Source organism: Seriola aureovittata, chromosome 13, assembly GCF_021018895.1.
Source record: "Seriola aureovittata isolate HTS-2021-v1 ecotype China chromosome 13, ASM2101889v1, whole genome shotgun sequence".
NCBI classification, from domain to species: Eukaryota; Metazoa; Chordata; class Actinopteri; order Carangiformes; family Carangidae; genus Seriola; species Seriola aureovittata.
Window position 1 is genome coordinate 4,663,867 of NC_079376.1, and position 19,027 is coordinate 4,682,893.

The 19,027-nt window shown below is 41.3% G+C and overlaps 2 protein-coding genes across 2 annotated transcripts in view; both read left to right on the plus strand.

Annotated features, from left to right (window-relative positions):
* Nucleotides 1-233: 233 nt before the first annotated feature.
* Nucleotides 234-11,644, plus strand: LOC130179769 (NLR family CARD domain-containing protein 3-like). Its single transcript, XM_056392786.1, has 14 exons — nt 234-1,026; nt 1,178-1,288; nt 2,085-2,165; nt 2,373-2,486; nt 2,646-2,759; nt 3,521-3,599; nt 3,750-3,975; nt 4,549-6,355; nt 6,473-6,646; nt 6,881-7,054; nt 7,618-7,791; nt 9,429-9,602; nt 10,190-10,236; nt 10,554-11,644. Exons 2-14 carry the CDS (start codon nt 1,218-1,220, stop codon nt 11,072-11,074), a joined length of 3,756 nt encoding a protein of 1,251 aa, XP_056248761.1. The 5' UTR covers nt 234-1,026; nt 1,178-1,217; the 3' UTR covers nt 11,075-11,644.
* A 1,307-nt stretch (nt 11,645-12,951) lies between these two features.
* The window catches only part of LOC130180747 (transcription factor IIIB 90 kDa subunit-like), a 115,477-nt gene continuing 109,401 nt past the window's right edge, over nt 12,952-19,027 (plus strand). Inside the window, exons 1-3 of the mRNA XM_056394478.1 lie at nt 12,952-13,216; nt 14,929-15,137; nt 18,481-18,561. Coding sequence (XP_056250453.1) covers nt 14,954-15,137; nt 18,481-18,561 — 265 coding nt within the window. The 5' untranslated portion in view covers nt 12,952-13,216; nt 14,929-14,953. The remainder of the gene's footprint in view (nt 13,217-14,928; nt 15,138-18,480; nt 18,562-19,027) is intronic.

Consider the following 19,027-nt stretch of genomic DNA (forward strand, 5'->3'; position numbering starts at 1 on the left):
GTGTGTGTGTGTGTGAGAGAGTATGGAGTGAGTGGGCGATCAAGAGAAAGCGAGAGGCAAGCTGAGTAGAGAAACGAGGCGGCAGCGGCAGCAGCAGAGCGGCAGCGGCAGCAGCAGCAGCAGCAGAGCGGCAGCGGCAGCGGCAGCAGCAGCAGCAGCAGAGCGGCAGCGGCAGCGGCAGCGGCAGCAGCAGCAGAGCGGCAGCGGCAGCGGCAGCGGCAGCAGCAGTCCGGTTAGGGTTAGCAGTTCACAAAGGCGGCAGCTTCTCAAGATCAAGTGGAGCTCCTGTGTGTTGCTTTCCAACTGCTGGTAAAGGTGGAGGGGGTTAACCCCGGAGTGAGCAGCATCAACTTGGAGGTAGACAAATCTCCCCTGTGCTCTCTTTTTTTTTTAAGTATATTTTTTGGGCTTTTTTTTAATGCCTTTATTCGATAGTACAGTAGAGAGACAGGAAACTGACTTCTGTTCACTGGTGACGCAGACACACCTCAAAAGAGTAACGACGTGTTTATACTTTAACTAACATTATAACAGTTGTAGTAGTAGCTGTAACATTAGTCTAGTAGTAGTATTAGTAGTAGTATTAGTCCGCATTACAGGAACCGTGCGTTTGAGAACTTTTAAAGGTTTTTACTTGTGTTTTTTTTTTTTTTTTCCAGGAAGTGAAAATAGTGCGAAAGCTTCCCGTGTCTGTGGGTTTTTTTTTATCGGGGGTTTCTGTCGACAGACGCGCCGATGTCGCTTACGTTCCTGGAGCGTTTGTCGTGCACTAATGTTCGATAATATTTTCACTATTTTCAGAGTAGTTTGTTAGTTTTAAGTCAAGGTTGGATAATAGATACTTCAGGGTGGTGGGGGGGGGGGGGTTCTGATTTACAGCTCTGTGGTTTTTATGGACCATGTGACACTCATGCCTTTGGGTCTAACCCTTTGCAATGAGTTGGACTTCCTCCTCTGTCTCCTCACTCCATCCTGGTGAATCCCTCTGCTTGGACTACTTGATGAGAGCCAGACCACAGCTCAGAGGTGAGATGACGACCTCTAACCTGACTATTGGTCACAGTGTTAGCTGTGAGATTTCTCCTGTTCACTCCTTAATCCATTTTTAATCAAAATGAAAATGAAGAAACTATATGTTTAAACTGCGTACTTTTCAGCTAATTTTTTCACCATGCAGGAAAAAGCTTAAAAGACCAGCCCACCGTCTCTCCAGCTACATGTCCATGAGCAGTGACGAGGCAATGGATCATCCTACATTTAGAAAAAGACACCGTTCTGATGAACAGAGGTGAGAATTCAACACTGATTATGGTTTGCTTTTTGTCACCCACTCAGGTGTAATATATAAAGTTTTAAATGTGTATTTGGCCACTTATGAATAACCTAACATAGGTGGAGAGTAAACCTACAGTAAACCAGTTACACTGCATCTGCAAAAGCTAAGAAACTAATTTATGATAAACAATGTCAATGATAAAAGGGTTTCATCCACAGTTCAGGCTCAGTAAAGAGCTCAGTCAATTACTCCCCAACCTTATGAAATTTATTAATGACATATTTTTATCCTCTTTGACTGGCCAAAACATCTTTTTTTTAAACTATATTATTATTCTATTCCTTATGCACACACCAAAATTCAGAAAGCAAAGCATGTATTTAGGCACTTTAAAACAAACATCAGTATAAAACACATGAAATGACTTTCTTCTCAGGCAGAAAACAGTATTTTATTATGGTACTATTACTATTAGGGTACCCGCTAATAGAACATATCAAAATTTTGACTAAGGTATGAAATGATATTTGATTAAATAATTTCACATCGTTACTGTCTGGATAGTTCCTCTCCATCATCTATTAAGTCCATTCATGTCACAAAAGCAATAAATAATAATAATATATCCCCAAACGTTTTCAAATATCCTTTTTCCCTTTAATATATTAGTGAAGCTTGGTAGGTTAGTCTTTTTCCAACATAATACAGTCCATCAGTTTGTGTATTGCCCTTAATAATTCCTCACATAAAATCATGTTTACGTATAAAGTGGTGTCATAACCATGTTTTTTACTTGTGTTCTGTTCAGCACGTTTCTTTTCTCAGAAAACGATACAGAGGAGGACGTTTCAACAGATGATGGTTATATCGTCCCCTCTTCAGACCATCGGTGAGTCAAACTGGTCACACTGGCTGTAACATGAAAACAGCATTTTAAAATTTCAGCTGTTTAATTAGACGTTTTAGTTTTGCAGAACTGAAGCGTATAGAAGAGAAGGGAGGGGGTCCCTTGAACATCATGTACTGCAGCAGCTGGTGAGGCAGGATGGCTAACAAGTTATTTTCCCACCCTGGTCGTCTTCCTCTTTCCCACCAGAGTCCCTTTGGAGAGACCAGGTTCCCCTGAACTCAGTGGTGTGTCCAAGAGGAGTGAGAGGTCAAAAGGTCACCTCACCAATGTCAGAAAAAGACCCTCCTCTCATAAAAAGAAGTAAGTTTTACTAACATTAGACTCTAACTCGCAGAAACACAGACTCTCTGAAATTAAATTAAATAAAGAAAGTGAATTTATAAAGTAAGTGTAACCAATTAATCCTCAGTCCTAGCGTCCACTGTGGGCAGTGTAAATATTCTCTGGTGTTTCTGTCAGGAAAAAGTTGAGAAGAGAAGCTTCTCCTGCACCGAGCTCTGTGTCCATGAGGAGTGAGAGGTCAAATGGTCACCTCATCAATTTCAGAAAAAGACCCTCCTCTCATAAAAAGAAGTAAGTTTTACTAACATTAGAATCTAACTCACTGACAGATTCTGAAATGAAACAAAATAAAGAACAACACACAAAGGTGAATATACACTCACTGAGTAGTCACCAAGCAGAAAAACATCCATTAATGAACAACATGTCCAACCTTGAGGTGGATGAGCTACAACAAAATGCTCAGTACAACCACTCGGATACAAGCTGACACTGGGCAGCTCTAGTGGAATAATGACTTGCTATACGAGCGTACAACAATGCTTTTACATGTCAGTGCAGTTACAGGTCATGCCTCCAGAGGGAGCTGTGCAAAGTCTGATAAATAACAGTCTGAAAAGTACGAGGAATTCTGAGAATAAGAAAAATGTGGGGGGGGGTGGGGATATGCTTCGGCATACATTGAGCATCAGCCCAGAACATGGGTGTGACACTGGCGGGTTACAAGGAGGTGTGTGAGTCATTGTTAAAATCAAATGTATTGCTTAAAGGGTATCTAATATGCTTTTCCTTATCTTCTGTCATATGTATAATGTTAAAGTCGTGGATGTCATTTTAAATGTGGTCAAAGATTCAAATAATGAGGTAAACGTGTGTAAAAGTCCCTGAGAGATAAAAGCTCAGGTGTCAGAGTGTTCTGAACACCAGGTTTCTTCTCATACAATCGTCGCCTCAGCTGGAAATGAGCATAATAGGTGCTCTTTAATGGAGATTAAACATTTGTTTGTAAGTTAAGATATAATGGAAGCTGATATATCAGAATGCCTCCACAGAATTGACCAAGAGAGTTCAGAAGTTCTCAGTGGTCAGTCTGCCCTGCTGAATCAAATGGACCTGGACGTTGTATTTACGGTATGTAAATGTGCAAAGATACCTTTTTCCCCTGTTACAAATGTTAACTTCCATTCTATCAATGATAGTGTCCATACTGAACTTTTTAGAAATAATGCTGCTGTGTTCTATGAGTTTAGAATCGATATTAAATCAAATTTTATTTTCCAGCTGCTTGAGAAGAACATTGTCACTTTTGTGAAGAACGAGCTGAAGATGCTGCAGAGGTTTCTGACACCAGATTATGCAGAATCTGTCGAGGGGCAGAGGAACGATGAGGAAGTGATGAACAAAGAGGAGCAAGAGCAGAGGAGCACCTCAAAGGCATTTCTGAAGATCACACAGCACTACCTGAGGAGAATGAAGCAGGAGGTGCTGGCTGACATTCTGCAGAGCAGTAAGAGGATTTTAATACCTTAAACTTGAGGGAAAGAAGAAATGGGAGATGACTACATTTAACTGTCATAAGCAGCTTTAACAGTCTACACATCTCCTTAGCATGGGTTAAAGTCTGCCAGGGCCCAGTGCAGTGGAGCCTGAATGCTTCATGGCAGAGCTGCACACCAGTTCCTGAGGATTAGCTTGAAATGTCCCACAGCAGCCGCAGGTTAGAAGAATAAATCAAAGGCACCTCAGCAATTTTGGTTTGTACCGTCAGACCTCTCTCTCAGTATTGATAAGAATACCTCAGTTCAGGATATCTGCAGAGAGAGAGAGGAGCAGTTCAACACTAGTTTGTGCACATTTTAATTACATTTATTTAGACAGTTTATGAGACTACATCTTTATAATGTGGCAGCAGTATCTCGACCTGTGGACAGACACACAATCATGCTGTCGGACTAGTAGGGTTGCGCTCAGGTGCAAACCTGTAGCTGACCAGCTACACTAAGCTACACAAAAGAAATGTTCCTTTCATTGTTTACTGTAACCTCTGCTCATGTAATCTTTGTGTTGTTTGCTCACTCAGAATGGCCTGCTGCCAATTGCCAGCGTAAAGTCAAATCTAATCTGAAGAAGAAGTTCAGTTGTTTGTTTGAGGGGATCGCAAAAGCAGGAAACCAAACCCTTCTGAATCAGATGTACACGGAGCTCTACATCACAGAGGGAGGGACTGGAAAGGTCAGTAATGAACATGAGGTCAGACAGATTGAAGCAGCATCCAGGAAACCAGACAGACCAGAAACAACAATCAAAAGTCAAGACATCTTTAAATGCACAGCTGGGAGAGATAAACCTGCACGAATACTGTTGACTACAGGAGTGGCTGGTATTGGGAAAACAGTCTTAACACAGAAGTTCACTCTGGACTGGGCGGAAGACAAAGCCAACCACAACATACAGTTCACATTCCCGTTCACTTTCAGAGAGCTGAATCTGCTGAAGGAGAAAAAGTTCAGCTTGGTGGAACTTGTTCATCACTTCTTTACTGAGACCAAAGAAGCAGGAATCTGCAGGTTTGAAGAGTTCCAGGTCGTGTTCATCTTTGACGGTCTGGACGAATGTCGGCCTCCTCTGGACTTCAACAACACTGAGATCCTGACTGATGTTACAGAATCCACCTCAGTGCACGTGCTGCTGACAAACCTCATCAGGGGGAAACTGCTTCCCTGCGCTCGCCTCTGGATAACCACACGACCTGCAGCAGCCAATCAGATCCCTCCTGAGTGTGTCGACATGGTGACAGAGGTCAGAGGGTTCACTGACCCACAGAAGGAGGAGTACTTCAGGAAGAGGTTCAGAGAGGGTCAGGAGCAGACCAACACAATAATTTCCCACATCAAGACCTCACGAAGCCTCCACATCATGTGCCACATCCCAGTCTTCTGCTGGATCACTGCTACAGTTCTGGAGGAGGTGTTGAAAACCAGAGAGGGAGGAGAGCTGCCCAAGACCCTGACTGAGCTGTACATCCACTTCCTGGTGGTTCAGACCAAACTGAAGAATGTCAAGTATGATGGAGGATCTGAGACAGATCCACACTGGGGTCCAGAGAACAGGAAGATGATTGAGTCTCTGGGGAAACTGGCTTTTGAGCAGCTGCAGAAAGGAAACCTGATCTTCTACGAATCAGACCTGACGGAATGTGGCATCGATATCAGAGCAGCCTCAGTGTACTCGGGAGTGTTCACACAGATCTTTAAAGAGGAGAGAGGGCTGTACCAGGACAAGGTGTTCTGCTTCATCCATCTGAGTGTTCAGGAGTTTCTGGCTGCTCTTCATGTCCATCTGACCTTCATCAACTCCGGAGTGAATCTGTTTTCAGAAGAAGAAACAACCTGCCAGAGATCTAACGCAGCCAATGTAAAATCTGACCTAAAGTGCCTTCACCAGAGTGCAGTGAATAAAGCCTTAGAGAGTCAAAATGGACACCTGGACTTGTTAATCCGCTTCTTACTGGGCCTGTCTCTGCAGACCAATCAGATTCTTCTACGAGGCCTAGTGACAGGATCAGGTGGGAGACCAGAGACCAATCAGGAAACGATTGAGTACATCAAGAAGAAGACTGGGGAGAAAGCCTCTGCAGAGAGAAACATAAATCTGTTCTACTGTCTGAATGAACTGAACGATCACTCTCTAGAGCAGGAGATCCAACAGTACCTGAGTTCAGGAAGACTTTCCAAAGAAAACCTCTCTCCTGCTCAGTGGTCAGCTCTGGTCTTCATTTTACTATCATCAGGACAGGATATGGACGTGTTTGACCTGAAGAAATACTCTGCTTCAGACCTGGGTCTCCTGAGGCTGCTGCCAGTGGTCAAAACCTCCAAAAAATCTGTGTAAGTTTAGAGATACTAGGTTGAATTGAATGTATTGAATATACAGTATTTTTTAAAACACTGCCATCTAGGAGGGAAAAAAAGAAATAACTCTGTTTTCTATCATTTCCTCTCAAGGATGAGTGGCTGTAACCTATCACACAGAGGTTGTGAAGCTCTGACCTCAGTTCTCACCTGCCAGTCTTCTAGTCTGAAAGAGCTGGACCTGAGTTACAACAACCTGCAGGATTCAGGAGTGAAGCAGGTCTCAGCTGCTCTGCAGTGTTCAGATTGTAGACTGGAAACTCTCAGGTTAGATTATTCAGTTTTTTTTTCCTGGCCTATTGCAGTGTTCACAGTAGACTGAGAAGGGATCCTTAATCTCTTTCACAGTGTCTTTGTATTCACTAAACATCCTGAAGCTAAAAGCAGCTCCTAACTGACCGGATCTTTGCTTGAGGAAGCTTTGTGTAACTGGACTTTGAATTTTAATTGGTGTTGATGTTTTGATGTTATTTGACTTCTCTCTCTTCATTGCTTCCTCAGGTTGAGTGGCTGTGAGCTCACAAAGAGGAGCTACAAAGCTCTAGCCTCAGTTCTCAGCTGCAAGTCGTCCAGCCTGAAGGTGCTGGACCTGAGTGACAACCACATGCTTGAATCAGATGTGAAGCTCCTCTCTGTTGAGCTGAAGAGTCCACACTGTAAACTGGAAACTCTCAGGTTGGCACACAATGACACATTCGTGTGTATTCTTGCAAAATCCCGATATTGAATAATCAAATGTAACTAGCGAAACGTAATATTGCATGTTGAATATGTTATTCACTAGAATCAAAGCACATACAAGATGAACTGATGCAAATACTGCAAATTTCCGTATTTTTTTCGTGCCAACAACATGGTTCTACAGAGGGTCAGTCAACTACAGACTGAAATACCTCAACAGCTTTTGAATGGATTAGCAGGAACGACTGGTTCAGTCATTCATATTCCCTCAAGATGTGTCCTATTAACTTTGCTGCTTTTTCATCGAGCACCATCATCAGGTCAAATGTGCTTTGTGTTCAGTTCATCTTCAGGGGGACATGAGTGTGTGAACCAAATTTCATGGCAATCCATCCAGCAGTGGTTGAGATATTTCAGTCAGGATCAAAGTGGTGGGCTGATTGACAAACTGACATTGCCATTCATAAAAAGTATTACATTAGCATGGCTAAAAATACAACTAAAAATTACTCCGGTATCCTGGGCACCTCAATAACAAGTATTTCTGCTCTTACCAGACTGAATCAAACCAGCTTCTCTGAGCAATCCTGTCAAAACCTCTCATCCGTTCTGAGCTCACAGTCTTCTAGTCTGAAAGAACTTGACCTGAGTAACAATGACCTGCAGGATTCAGGAGTGAAGCGGCTCTCTGTTGGACTGGGAAGTCAACACTGTAAACTGGAAACTCTCAGGTAAGAGTTCATCAGCTTGTTCACAGGATGCCTGATCTGCAACAGCAAGGCCAGTCCTATAAACGGATCTGGCATTGACTGACTGACTGAGTGATAAGGTTTCATCATTGGTCCACTGGCCGAATATTGGGAGTTTCCCCATTGGTTGTTGTGCTTTCTAAAGCAGTGTTGCCACAAAACAACCTTTGTCACTAGATAAATTGACTTTTCAGACCTTTTTTAACGCCTTTTTTCAAAAAAGCACATGGTGGCAAATTTAGTGCCTCACAAGCGCAAGGTCTGACTATCCCTCCTTAGACACACCTCTCTATGCTGACTGCATGGCAGTTGACGTGAGGTTCTAACTTTCTAATCTGCTGTGATTTGGGTTATAGTTACTTGTAAAATAGTCACTCACAGTCTTTGTCTTTAACTGTGTCTGTGTTTGGTGATTTTGTTAGACGACGTTGTGGTTATAAAATCAGGATTTAGCATCAGCTTGGAAATGGCTTGGAAGTTAATATGTAGTCTTAATGCGGTTAGGGTAAAAGATCTTCTCTGTGTCACTGCAGCGATGACATCACTTAGCCCTCGGCTGTCAGAGGTCAGGTCAGGAGCTGCCGTTGCCATGGCAATGTGAAAATCTGCCCAGAATTTGGCTTCTACATGGCTTCAAACAATTGCAAATTATGAGAAAACCGTTACTTCTTTTCAAAAACCGAAAACACCGTGCCAGACACTGAAGCCAGAAGTTTCTACAGTCTCTATTTTATTCAGATATTCCTTAAAATGAGTGCGTAAGCTCAGTGCGAAGACAGAAAGAGATTCTTTTGAAAAAAAAAGACGATTACATTAGGTGTCAATGAGAGTGAGACAGGTATTGCTGCCGGACTCGGCACCCCCGTTTAAATTTTGTGCTGACCCTGCCTGTCAAAGTTACATTTTATGAATCCCAACAACTATGTCTACATTTTGAGAAAGAATTATTTGTGTCCTTTTTACGGTTTGGCCGTGAGCTCGAGTTAAAAATAAAAATAAAGGTTATTTTTTACTGCTTCACGCACTCTAGCCAACTGACGCTGTCACTCTAACTTTGAAGAAAAAGTGATTTGCACTCCTCCTTTGAGTGCTCACAGTTTGAAAAGTTTACATGTTATATAAAAACAGTTCCTGTCTTTTTGAGAGAGCAGAAGTTTTCCTCCGTTTTATAGTTTGAATCACATTTCTACGTGCAGGTATGAGAGAGCTGGGTGACTCAGAAAAAAGGTGAAATTTTGTAGAAAAACTGTGAAATTTTGTAGAAAAACTGTGAAATTTTGTAGAAAAAAAGGTGACATTTTGTGGGTTTTAAAAGAAAATTCCAATGCATTTCTAATGCATTATTTATTCCCAGTATTTTGGGAATAACTTTGGGAAAAATTGGAATTTTAACACCAAAAGTCATAGCACCTCTTTCGGGATCAGGACGCACGTTTTGATGTATATATTACCGGGGTTTTCTCAAAGCTGCGGGACGAGATACGCGCCAAAATTTGGCGGAAGAATAATAATAAGTATGAGGAATATTAAAAGATGATCTCAGCTATTCTAGCTGTAGAGGATTGCCTCGGAGCTGAGCACCCGTGGCACTAATTATTTACATCAATGTTCGTTTGTAGGTTGTCAGGCTGTCAGATCACAGAGGAAGGCTGTTCTTCTCTGGCCTCAGCTCTGACGTCCAACCCCTCGCACCTTAGAGAGCTGGACTTGAGCTACAATCATCCGGGAGACTCAGGAGGGAAGCTGCTCTCTGATGGACTGGAGAATCCACAATGGAAACTGGAAAAACTCAGGTATGAAGAGGCTGTTCTTCATATCTGTTCCCAGTGGCAGTGTTAGAGCAGGGAACTAAGTGGCTAATTTATGTTTTGCCATCGATGTTTTATTAGTTTGTGCTGTATGTGCCTGGATATCAAAGTTTTACTTGGACAAAACACCATAACTCAAGAATTCATACGCTGTTTATGATACAATTTTAACACAAACAGGATAAAATGATGACATTTTATAACCAAAAGGTCAAAGATCAACTTCACTGTGACATAATGTTCTGCAAAAACCCATTTCTGACCATTCAACAATGTAACTCAGGAAGAAAAGGGGAGATTGTGACCATATTTCCTGCAACTTGACTGGTTTCTGGAGGCATACAACCATGAGGTGGTAATTCTAGCTGAAGCTCACTTACTCACTGAAGCAGCATAGTGTATATAACTGGGGAGGATATATTCTGCTGCTTGAACCATGTGTTTGACGTTGATGAGTTTAAGTGTGCGATTGTTATAAGTTGATGCATATATGTTTGAGAGAATTTGAAGAGCAATTTGAAGGCCATGTTTCCATGAGTGTGGACGCATTACCCTGATCTCTCTCATTTCAGGCTGGACCATTGTGGAGAAGAATTGCTGAAACCAGGTCTGAAAAAATGTAAGTGTTTTTCATAGAGAGAATGCGACATATATTTATTCTTTTACTTTGAAATCTCACCTCAAAGCATACAACATACAAACACTGAGTTGTCAGTTTATTAGAAACACCTAGCCAAAACAAATTAAAGTCCCACCTGGAAATCTTTGTTAAATTTGGCACAAACATTAACTTAGACTCTGGGGTTAACTGATAAGATTTTGGTGTTCAAAGGTCATGGTCTGTATTGTGCATAGTGAACACAGTGCACTGATGAACTGCTCATAATTTATTGGATTATAAACTTCTACCGATTTATATCTTGGTCTCACCATCAGATGCATGTGAACTCACTCTGGACCCCAACACAGCGCACAGAAACCTCAAACTGTCTGAAAACAACAGATCGGTGATGAAGATGAAGGACGCCATGACATACTCTGATCACCCAGACAGATTTAACTGCTGCCAGCTGCTGTGTAGAGAGAGTCTGAGCGGCCGCTGTTACTGGGAGGTCGAGTGGGAAGGACTGGTTGATATAGCAGTGACTTACAGAGGAATACGAAGAGGGAACATGCCTGACTGCAGGTTTGGAGGGAATGACAAGTCCTGGAGTCTGTACTGCTCCGATGGTAATTACTCGGTGTGGCACAACAACCGAGAAACTGTCATACACCCACCTCCCTCCTCTGTCTTTAGCAGAGTAGCATTACATCTGGACTGGCCTGCTGGCACTCTGTCCTTCTATGGCGTCTCTTGGGACAAACTGATCCACCTCCACACCTTCAGCTGCACATTCACTGAACCTCTCTACCCTGGGTTTGGAGTAGGGACCTCAGTGTATCTGTGTGAGATGTAAGAAGGAGTTGTTGTTTTTTAACTCTTGTGTAGACAGGCAGTCACCCACCCCACTGCCGCATCCCCAAACATGTAGATGCATTTTGTGTCATAAATGCCACCCCTCTTTCTGAGTGTCATAACCAGACCGGTTGTGTGCCAGTTGTTCCTTATTCATTTAAAGCTCTTGCGCTTACTGCCTTTGTTCCTTTTTTCCTGTTTGTGTTTTTCAAATTTCCACAGGATGACTTTTAAAGCCAGGGTGAAAGCTGAAATAAGCTTATTTGATTAAAGTATTTAGATTAATATTATTTCTATTTTCTTGGGTTGGTTGGGAGTGTAAATGGGAAACGGAGGGTGGTAAGGGAAAGAATAAGTATGATTGTAATTTTTAGCATCACCAAGTGACCATACACCCAGTAGCATAATACAGTTATATTTTATATTAAGTGTGGAAAATTTGCAGGGTATATGAATGTGTATTTTTCATAGTCTTGCCAAACTATTTCCTAAATCCTGTATCTTCCAAGTTAAACCGTTCCATGTTTAATTCTGTATGTTTACTACAAATAAAGATCTATTACTGTATCAATTGTGAGTCATCATGGACTTGATCTTGTTACCTTTTGTCATTGAAGACACAAATCCTTCACTCCACAGCCATCTTCACTTTGCCCTCCATGCCTTATTCCATCCCTTTTAATATGTGTAATCTTGTCCCAGTAATGTGCAAGAGATGTTCAAAGAGAGCAGGTTGTGTCACCTGTCACCCACCAATGAGTCCTCTTGAGTTTCCAAAAAATTACATTTTCACTTGTCTCCAAAAACGACCTTGGCTTATCCAGATGTTGTTCTGCAGACACACTGACTTATCAAAAGGTAAGATCACAGGTAAGATTTCCTTCTCGTGACTCCTCCATGCAGACCCTTTTTGTGGTTAAACACTGCACCACACTACTCCTTCCTGCAGCTCTTTGCAGTCATGTTTATTTGTTTATTTGAAGGTTTTCTTGGTCTTCCACATCTTGTCTTGACTGATTATCTGCTATTTCTGTAGTGACATTTCAGACAGTGGAAATTTCAAGTTGGAAATGCTTTGATATCTTTTTTTATAGGTTCCTGTTTTGTAGCATCACATAATTTCATTTTTCAGAGTCAGTCAGTTGCTTATAGGAGCCCATGGTTGCTGAGTATCACCACAAGTGACAGGTTTCACCTGCCTTACAAGTCCTAAGGTGTCAATTAAGCCCAAATGAATTGAAGTTCTGAGTGTTTTAATGTGTTTAAATTTAAGTAGAAGGGTCCCCAAACTTTTGCAAATGCCACAATTTGTTGAATTGATGTTTTATACATTTTAAGCTGCATTAACATTTAAGAAAAGTTCATTATTTCATGTTGTATTTATTTAATTTCACTTAAAAAAGAAAAGAAAAACAGTGGCCAAAATATAGAAAATGAGACTCTTACTTTTCAAACTGGGAAAGGTTTAAACATTTAAATAAATCAAAACTGAATAACACAGTTTATTCAAGTACAACAAATAAGTGGAATATAAGCACATGGACTGGAAACATAAAGAAAGAAAAATATGTTATTGTATTTTATCTAATTTTATTTCATTTCTCATGTCCATTTGAGTTTACTGTCCATTTAAAAGCGGCGACGTTAAGAAGTGACTTTACGGAAGCAGGGGAGACTTTTACCTAACATTTGCTAACATTTGTCCGTGTGAGCTAATTTTAAATTTTTGTAACACCCAGCATTGAACATACATCACATTTCTACCTGACGTTTCCAATAAAAAAAAAAAAACGTCACCTTTGTACAAAACTTATTCAAATCAAACGTTACCTCGACAGCGCTCCACCCCTCCGGCCCGTAATAGTTTCGTCCGTGTCTCCCCAGCATCAAACGCACATGTTGGGTGTGTTGTGCAGAGGATTGCGCTGATATTACGGCAAATATTGAAGCTCTGAGGGCTGTCACGCCGCGGTTTCCTCTCCACAGACCACACACACAAGGGAATAAGTGTCACAGCCACTGAGAAATACTTTAAAAATTCACAGTCATCGCAGGAAACACTTGCAGGTGTGCGGGCGAGGAGGCTGACACGCGTCTCAGCGTGGCTGCGGGCTGCTACTGTCGGGACTCCACCGGACTGAAGGTACGTTCACCGACAACACATGCTGTCATTGTGTGTGTGTGTTAAACCAGCCGGGAGTCTGTTTTATTAAACCGACCCTCAGTCCAGCCTGTAGTTGTGTGTCAAAGCGGTTGTTGGAGTCGGTTTCGCCGGTTAGCAGCGCTCCGTTAGCTCTCAAATCAGCTGTCAGCAGCTCCATGTGAGACTCCAGCTGTTCAACCGGATAACGGCTCGGTGGGAAAATATAAAATGAACCGGATGTGGGGGAAAGAAAGAAGACGGTTCAGGGCTTTAATGGTCAGTTCTGACCCGGGTGGGGGTCTCGACATGGAGACAGCAGAGCGGAGGACGCTGAGTTAGCCGCCGGGTGCTGAACAGTGCCACGTAGCTAGCCGGTGAAGTTCTGCACAATCACTGCAGGAGGCTGCGTCTCATTCATGGCATGATGGTGATGATGATGATGATGGTGATGATAATGGGGGGACACTCTCAGCAGACAGTGCAGGAAGAAGCAGCCTTTATCTTAAATAAATGCACCTTTACAACCATGTAAAAAATAGTTAAATAGATCATTAAATGATCTACACAGGTGGCACTTCATTATGGCCTCATTAACCTTCTGGAGGGGCCCTGGGGCAAAAGGACCCCTGGTAGTTTCATTAGTTACCCAGGCACCCAGAAACCAACCTGTGCCCCAGAGCTGAAATGACTAATTGATTAGACAATTGATAATGATAATTGATTAATCATCTTCCTCTCATAGTAAACTCTAAATTTGGGGAGTTAATTTGAGCTCCTGGAAATAATAATGTCCACTTTTCAATATTATTTTGCCACTTTTATAAACTAAAACAATCAATTTATCAAAGAAAATAATTGTCAGATGGACTGATTATGAGAGTAATTGTTGGTCGCAGCCTTACGGCACTGCTTTGATGGATTAATACGACCTCAGCCGAGGTTTTCTCTGCGTTAATTACTTTGTCTCGCAGACAAAAATGAAGCAGTGTGATAAAACACAAGTTTACAGCAAATAAGATCAATATAAACTTAAACAATGAAGGTCCTCAACAAGACAAGGATACAAGATGGAGGATTAAGGAGCCGTCAGTGCTACAAATGTTCAGCAAATTTGAAGTTAATCAAATAATATTGACCAACTTCAGAGCACCAACGACGTGTGTGTGTGTGTGTGTGTGTGTGTGTGTGTGTGTGTGTGTGTGTGTGTGTGTGTGTGTGTGTGTGTGTGTGTGTGTGTGTGTACACAAACAATTAGACTTTTTGCCTGTTTTGAAAAGCTGCACCTATTATTATGATCGACTAATTTGCCAGTTATTTTCTTGATTAACTCATTAATGATTTGGTTTATAAAAAAATTTTCTTTGTGAAAATACGTTTTATAAAAATCTGAAATTATTCAGTTCAAAACGAGAAGCAGGAACTTTTTTTGCTTCTAAAAGACTGAAACTGATTGTGATTATCAAAACAGCTGCTGATACGTTTTCTGCCGATCAAACAATGGATTAATCGACTGATCATTGCAGCTCTAGTTTTCTTTAAACAATGCCTATTTTGTTCAATGACCAGGTCAAAGGTCAACGGTTACATCGACTTGCACATTTTACAAAAACAAAAACAAGTGTCACAATCTAGCTGGTGAAATATTTCTCAGCTGATGTATAAACCCTTCATTTCCCTTTATTCCAAACCTGTCCTCCATCTTTTCCCATCAGGCTTTGAGGCTCGCCGAGCGACGCCATGAGCTCCAGGGTGTGTAAGAACTGCGGCGGCTCGGACATCGATGTGGACCATGCGCGCGGCGACGCCGTCTGCATGGGCTGTGGCTCCGTGCTGGAGGACAACATCATCGTGTCCGAGGTGGAGTTCGTGGAGACGGGAGGCGGAGGGTCATCGGCCGTCGGACAGTTTGTCTCTTCACAAGGTGAGGATGACGAGCTGAGCCGCCGGGTCACATGACACGTTGATGAGGTCAGGTGACTCGACCTCGACATGTGAGATCATTGATTCAAATTTAAACCTTTAGGATTTTGTTCTAACATCAGTGTAGATCAGTCGCGTGTGAATTCTCCTCCACTGTTAACCACTAGGACTCAAGGATGAACAGAGTAAACTTTGGTGGCTAAAGGTCAAAGGTCAAGGCCACTGTGACGTCACACAATGTGGTTTTGGCCTTCTAAATACAATATATCCGTAAAGCCTCGAGGGAATTTCTTCAAATTTGGTAAAAACGTTCACCTGGACTCAAGGATGAATTGATTAGATTTTGGGGGCTTAAGGTCAAAGGTCAAGATCACGGTGACCTCACAAAACGTGATATTTGGCCTTGTGAACGCTATATATCGAGGACTCCTCAAGGGAATCCCCTCAAATGTGGCACAAACGTTCACTTGGACTCAAAGATGATCTGATTAGATTTTCGGGGTCAAAGGTCAAGGTCACAGTGACCCTTACAAAATACAGTTTTGGCCTTGTGAACGCACTCTCCATCATGAAGGAACTGCTTAAGATTTGGTACAAACGTTCGCTTGGACTCGAGGACAAGCTGATTTGATTTTTGGTGATCAAAAGTCAAAGGTCAAGGTCACGGTGACCTAAGAAAACTCTTTTTAGCCATTACTCAAGACTTCATACAGCAATTATGACAAAATTTCACACATACACTGTATAAACAGGAATGAAACCTGAAACTAGTCTGAGTGGCGGACGCATTCAACCGCAAGCTGGTGATTTCTAGTTTCTATTACTTCTGAACTTGAATTATTTCCTCTAACCTGGGTGTAAAGTTAAATGTGATAACCATCCAGAGGAGAACAGGCCACAGGTGTAAGATCAGTGTTTGTTGTGGTTTGATTAGTTTACGGTCACCAACAGAAACCAAGTTTGAGAGCAGACAAAAACCAGTTGGCTGCCAGTGTGATGTTTGCTGGTCTTGTTGCTTGTGTCGGGATGCTTTGGGAGAGGTGGCTCTGGTCTTTGTGCTGAACTGTTTCTGGGTGTTTTCATATTAAAACTGACAAAAATTGTTGATGTGGACTCTGGACCAGCACTGACGCATGAGGATTCTTCACAGATTCTGTTCGTTATCAAAAACATGTATTTCTATTTGGATTGTATGACAGTTGAGTGAGAAGTGACCAGTGATGGTTGAAGCAACGTTGACGTAGAGTTGATAGTTGAAACCTAAATTCACATTATATGTTCTGTGTGGCCTTCGTAAAAAAATGCCTTTTTAAAGGTTTCAGATTCAGGAGTTTTTTTTAATTACCTCATACATGCTCTCAGAATCAGCAAGAATAAATCTCAACAAATCATGACACATTTTAAAAGGTGTCCTCATGCTGTGCTTCAGAACGTGAATGATCTCGTGTGTTTGGTGTTCAGGGACAGCGTGGATCTTATGTAATGGTTTTCTGTGAGTTACTGTGTGTGTTGGTCCACATCTGCTTATCTGTGTGAGAGTGAGCGTGAGTGTAACGTTGGCCATGAGTTTATCTCTGACCTTCAGCCTGCAGGACCTTCTGCTCCTGCTGAGTCTGCACAAGACGACCCGTGTTAGGTTTTATGGTCTGTGGTGTAGTAGCGCTGACTGTCCACTAGATGGTGCTGCTGCACTACACTGCACTGCCCCCTCATTTACATGGTCGGGGTATTTTGTTCTTTTGTAGAGTAAATATAAGATAAAGCTGAAGATTCTGGAAATAATAATATTAATAAGGACTTTATTTATATAGAAATGTTACAAAGTGCTTTACAAAGAAAAAATAAAACCAGATAAAAGAAAAATCCAGATTACCTGAGCATAATAAAAAGTTTAGAACAGCATAAATAAAAACATCTCAAATATGTAAAAACAATAATAAGCGATAAAACGATATAAATAAAACATCCTTTCAGAGAGAGAAAAAGTAAATACTAAGAGGGTTGACTACATTTCTTTTCCTGCTGCTGCAGGTTTACATGTATTGTCTCTCTGTTGTAGTTTCTTTGCTGTTAAACTTCATGTTTAGTTCATCTGCATTGAGGACGTATGAAGACACTATTCAAATTATTCTGTACCTTGTAATACCAAATATTACAAGGTAAAATAAAACACTCACTACTTAGTAAGAACTATCAGCATGTTTCTACTTTCATGACTAATTAACTTCATATTTAATTTGTCGTTGAGTGTAAAAATTGGATGTTTTCTACACTTATGCTATCCTGAATCCTTGTTTGTGACGAAGGGAAAAACCTTTGTGATCTGGAATGGCAGTACAGTCTTCACTGCGTCCTGATCCATCATGTCACAGGTGTTATTTACAGCAGATGAAGTCAGCTGATCTGCTCTGATCAGCACAGCACAGTCTAATTCATTTTCATGAATTTCTTTTATCATTCGTTGCAGCATTCAGACTTTTTGAGAGTCTGAGTCTTGAGGCTTTTGTACATAAGGTTGGAATCTGTGAGGCACAAAATGATTGAACAGAAAAAAGCGGCACACCGTCGAAGCAATCAGAGGCTGTTTTCAGCTGCAGACATCTAAGTGTGAATAATGTTAAACAGCAGCTCAATTATTTATTTTTATATATATATATATATATATATATATATACACACACACACACACACACACACACACATATATATACACACACAAGACAATCAAATACAACGCAGGTGCACAGCAAAGCAGGAGGAGTGTTAACTCTCAGATCACCACAGGGGGCAGGTAAAGGGACAGAAAACAGACCCGGGATCAGCAACTCTGAGGTAGAATCTAAAGAAAGAAACGACCCAGGAGAGGAATCTACTTTTGTTTAGAGCGACAACAAACAGTTGATTCTTCGATTAGTCGATTGAAAGACAATGAATCTGCAACTATTGATAATCAATGAATCATTTCATTTTTTTAAATTTATTTTGGAACTGGAACTTGATGATTTACTTTTTTATCATGTGTGATGGCCGGTTAAATATCTTTCAGTTGTATTTGTTGTTAGTTGCTTTAAAGAAGTAAATTAAATTTTTTATTTTGTGGTGGCATTTAAACATAATTTGAAAGATTTTGTTTTACATTTTAAAGACTAAACAGTTGATTTATAAAAGTAATCATCATTAAATTAGCAAATGAATCGATAACGTCAATAAAAGTTAGTTACAGCCCTATATTTGTTTTCTATTTAATTCAGACTGTTTTATTTTGTATTGCTAAAGAGTTGCAGGTTTATTTTCTGTCAAATCCCCTTTTTTTTAACATGAACGTCTCTCTTCTGTGTCGTCAGATGGAGCCAAACATCCTTCCTTTGGAGACTCACACCTCACATCGATGGGGAGGGAGTCCCGAGCCCAGACTCTGCAGAAAGGTGAGCGACCAGCAGAGGGCGCCACACACCGCCATTACAGTCTGCGAGAGCGTCTGCTGCACATTGACACCGCTGTTCGTTCCTTTTGTTCGACTGTTTCAAGCTGCGAGATCTTGACGGAGGTTTTTCTGTTTTTAGAAGTCAGGAAATGAGTTTATCCACTTTCTTGTTCTGATAAGTCAGAAGTTTTTGTTCTGATTGGTTGAGGATCAACAGACATTATTAAATGTGCTGAAGAAGAAAAAGTGAAGTTTGAAAGTTAATATTCATCACAGAGGAGGAGGAGATGATGATGAAGTTTTTAATCTTTCAGACAGTGATCAGATTTAGGAAAACATCATCTCCAGCACTTGTTCCCCTTTTTAGGTTTTTGTGCATCGACACGTTTGATTTAATCTTTGCGTGTTAAACTTCTCGTGTGGAAGCTGCTGTGTAGCAACACGTCGGTGTTTTCAAACCTCATCTG

Bases quoted from the DNA above. Each gene is read 5' to 3' on its own strand.
- LOC130179769 (XM_056392786.1), top strand. From the start codon at position 1,218: ATGTCCATGAGCAGTGACGAGGCAATGGATCATCCTACATTTAGAAAA. The intron at 3,600-3,749 runs GTATGTAAATGT...TTTATTTTCCAG, and splicing joins ACCTGGACGTTGTATTTACG to CTGCTTGAGAAGAACATTGT. The intron at 9,603-10,189 runs GTATGAAGAGGC...CTCTCATTTCAG, and splicing joins TGGAAACTGGAAAAACTCAG to GCTGGACCATTGTGGAGAAG.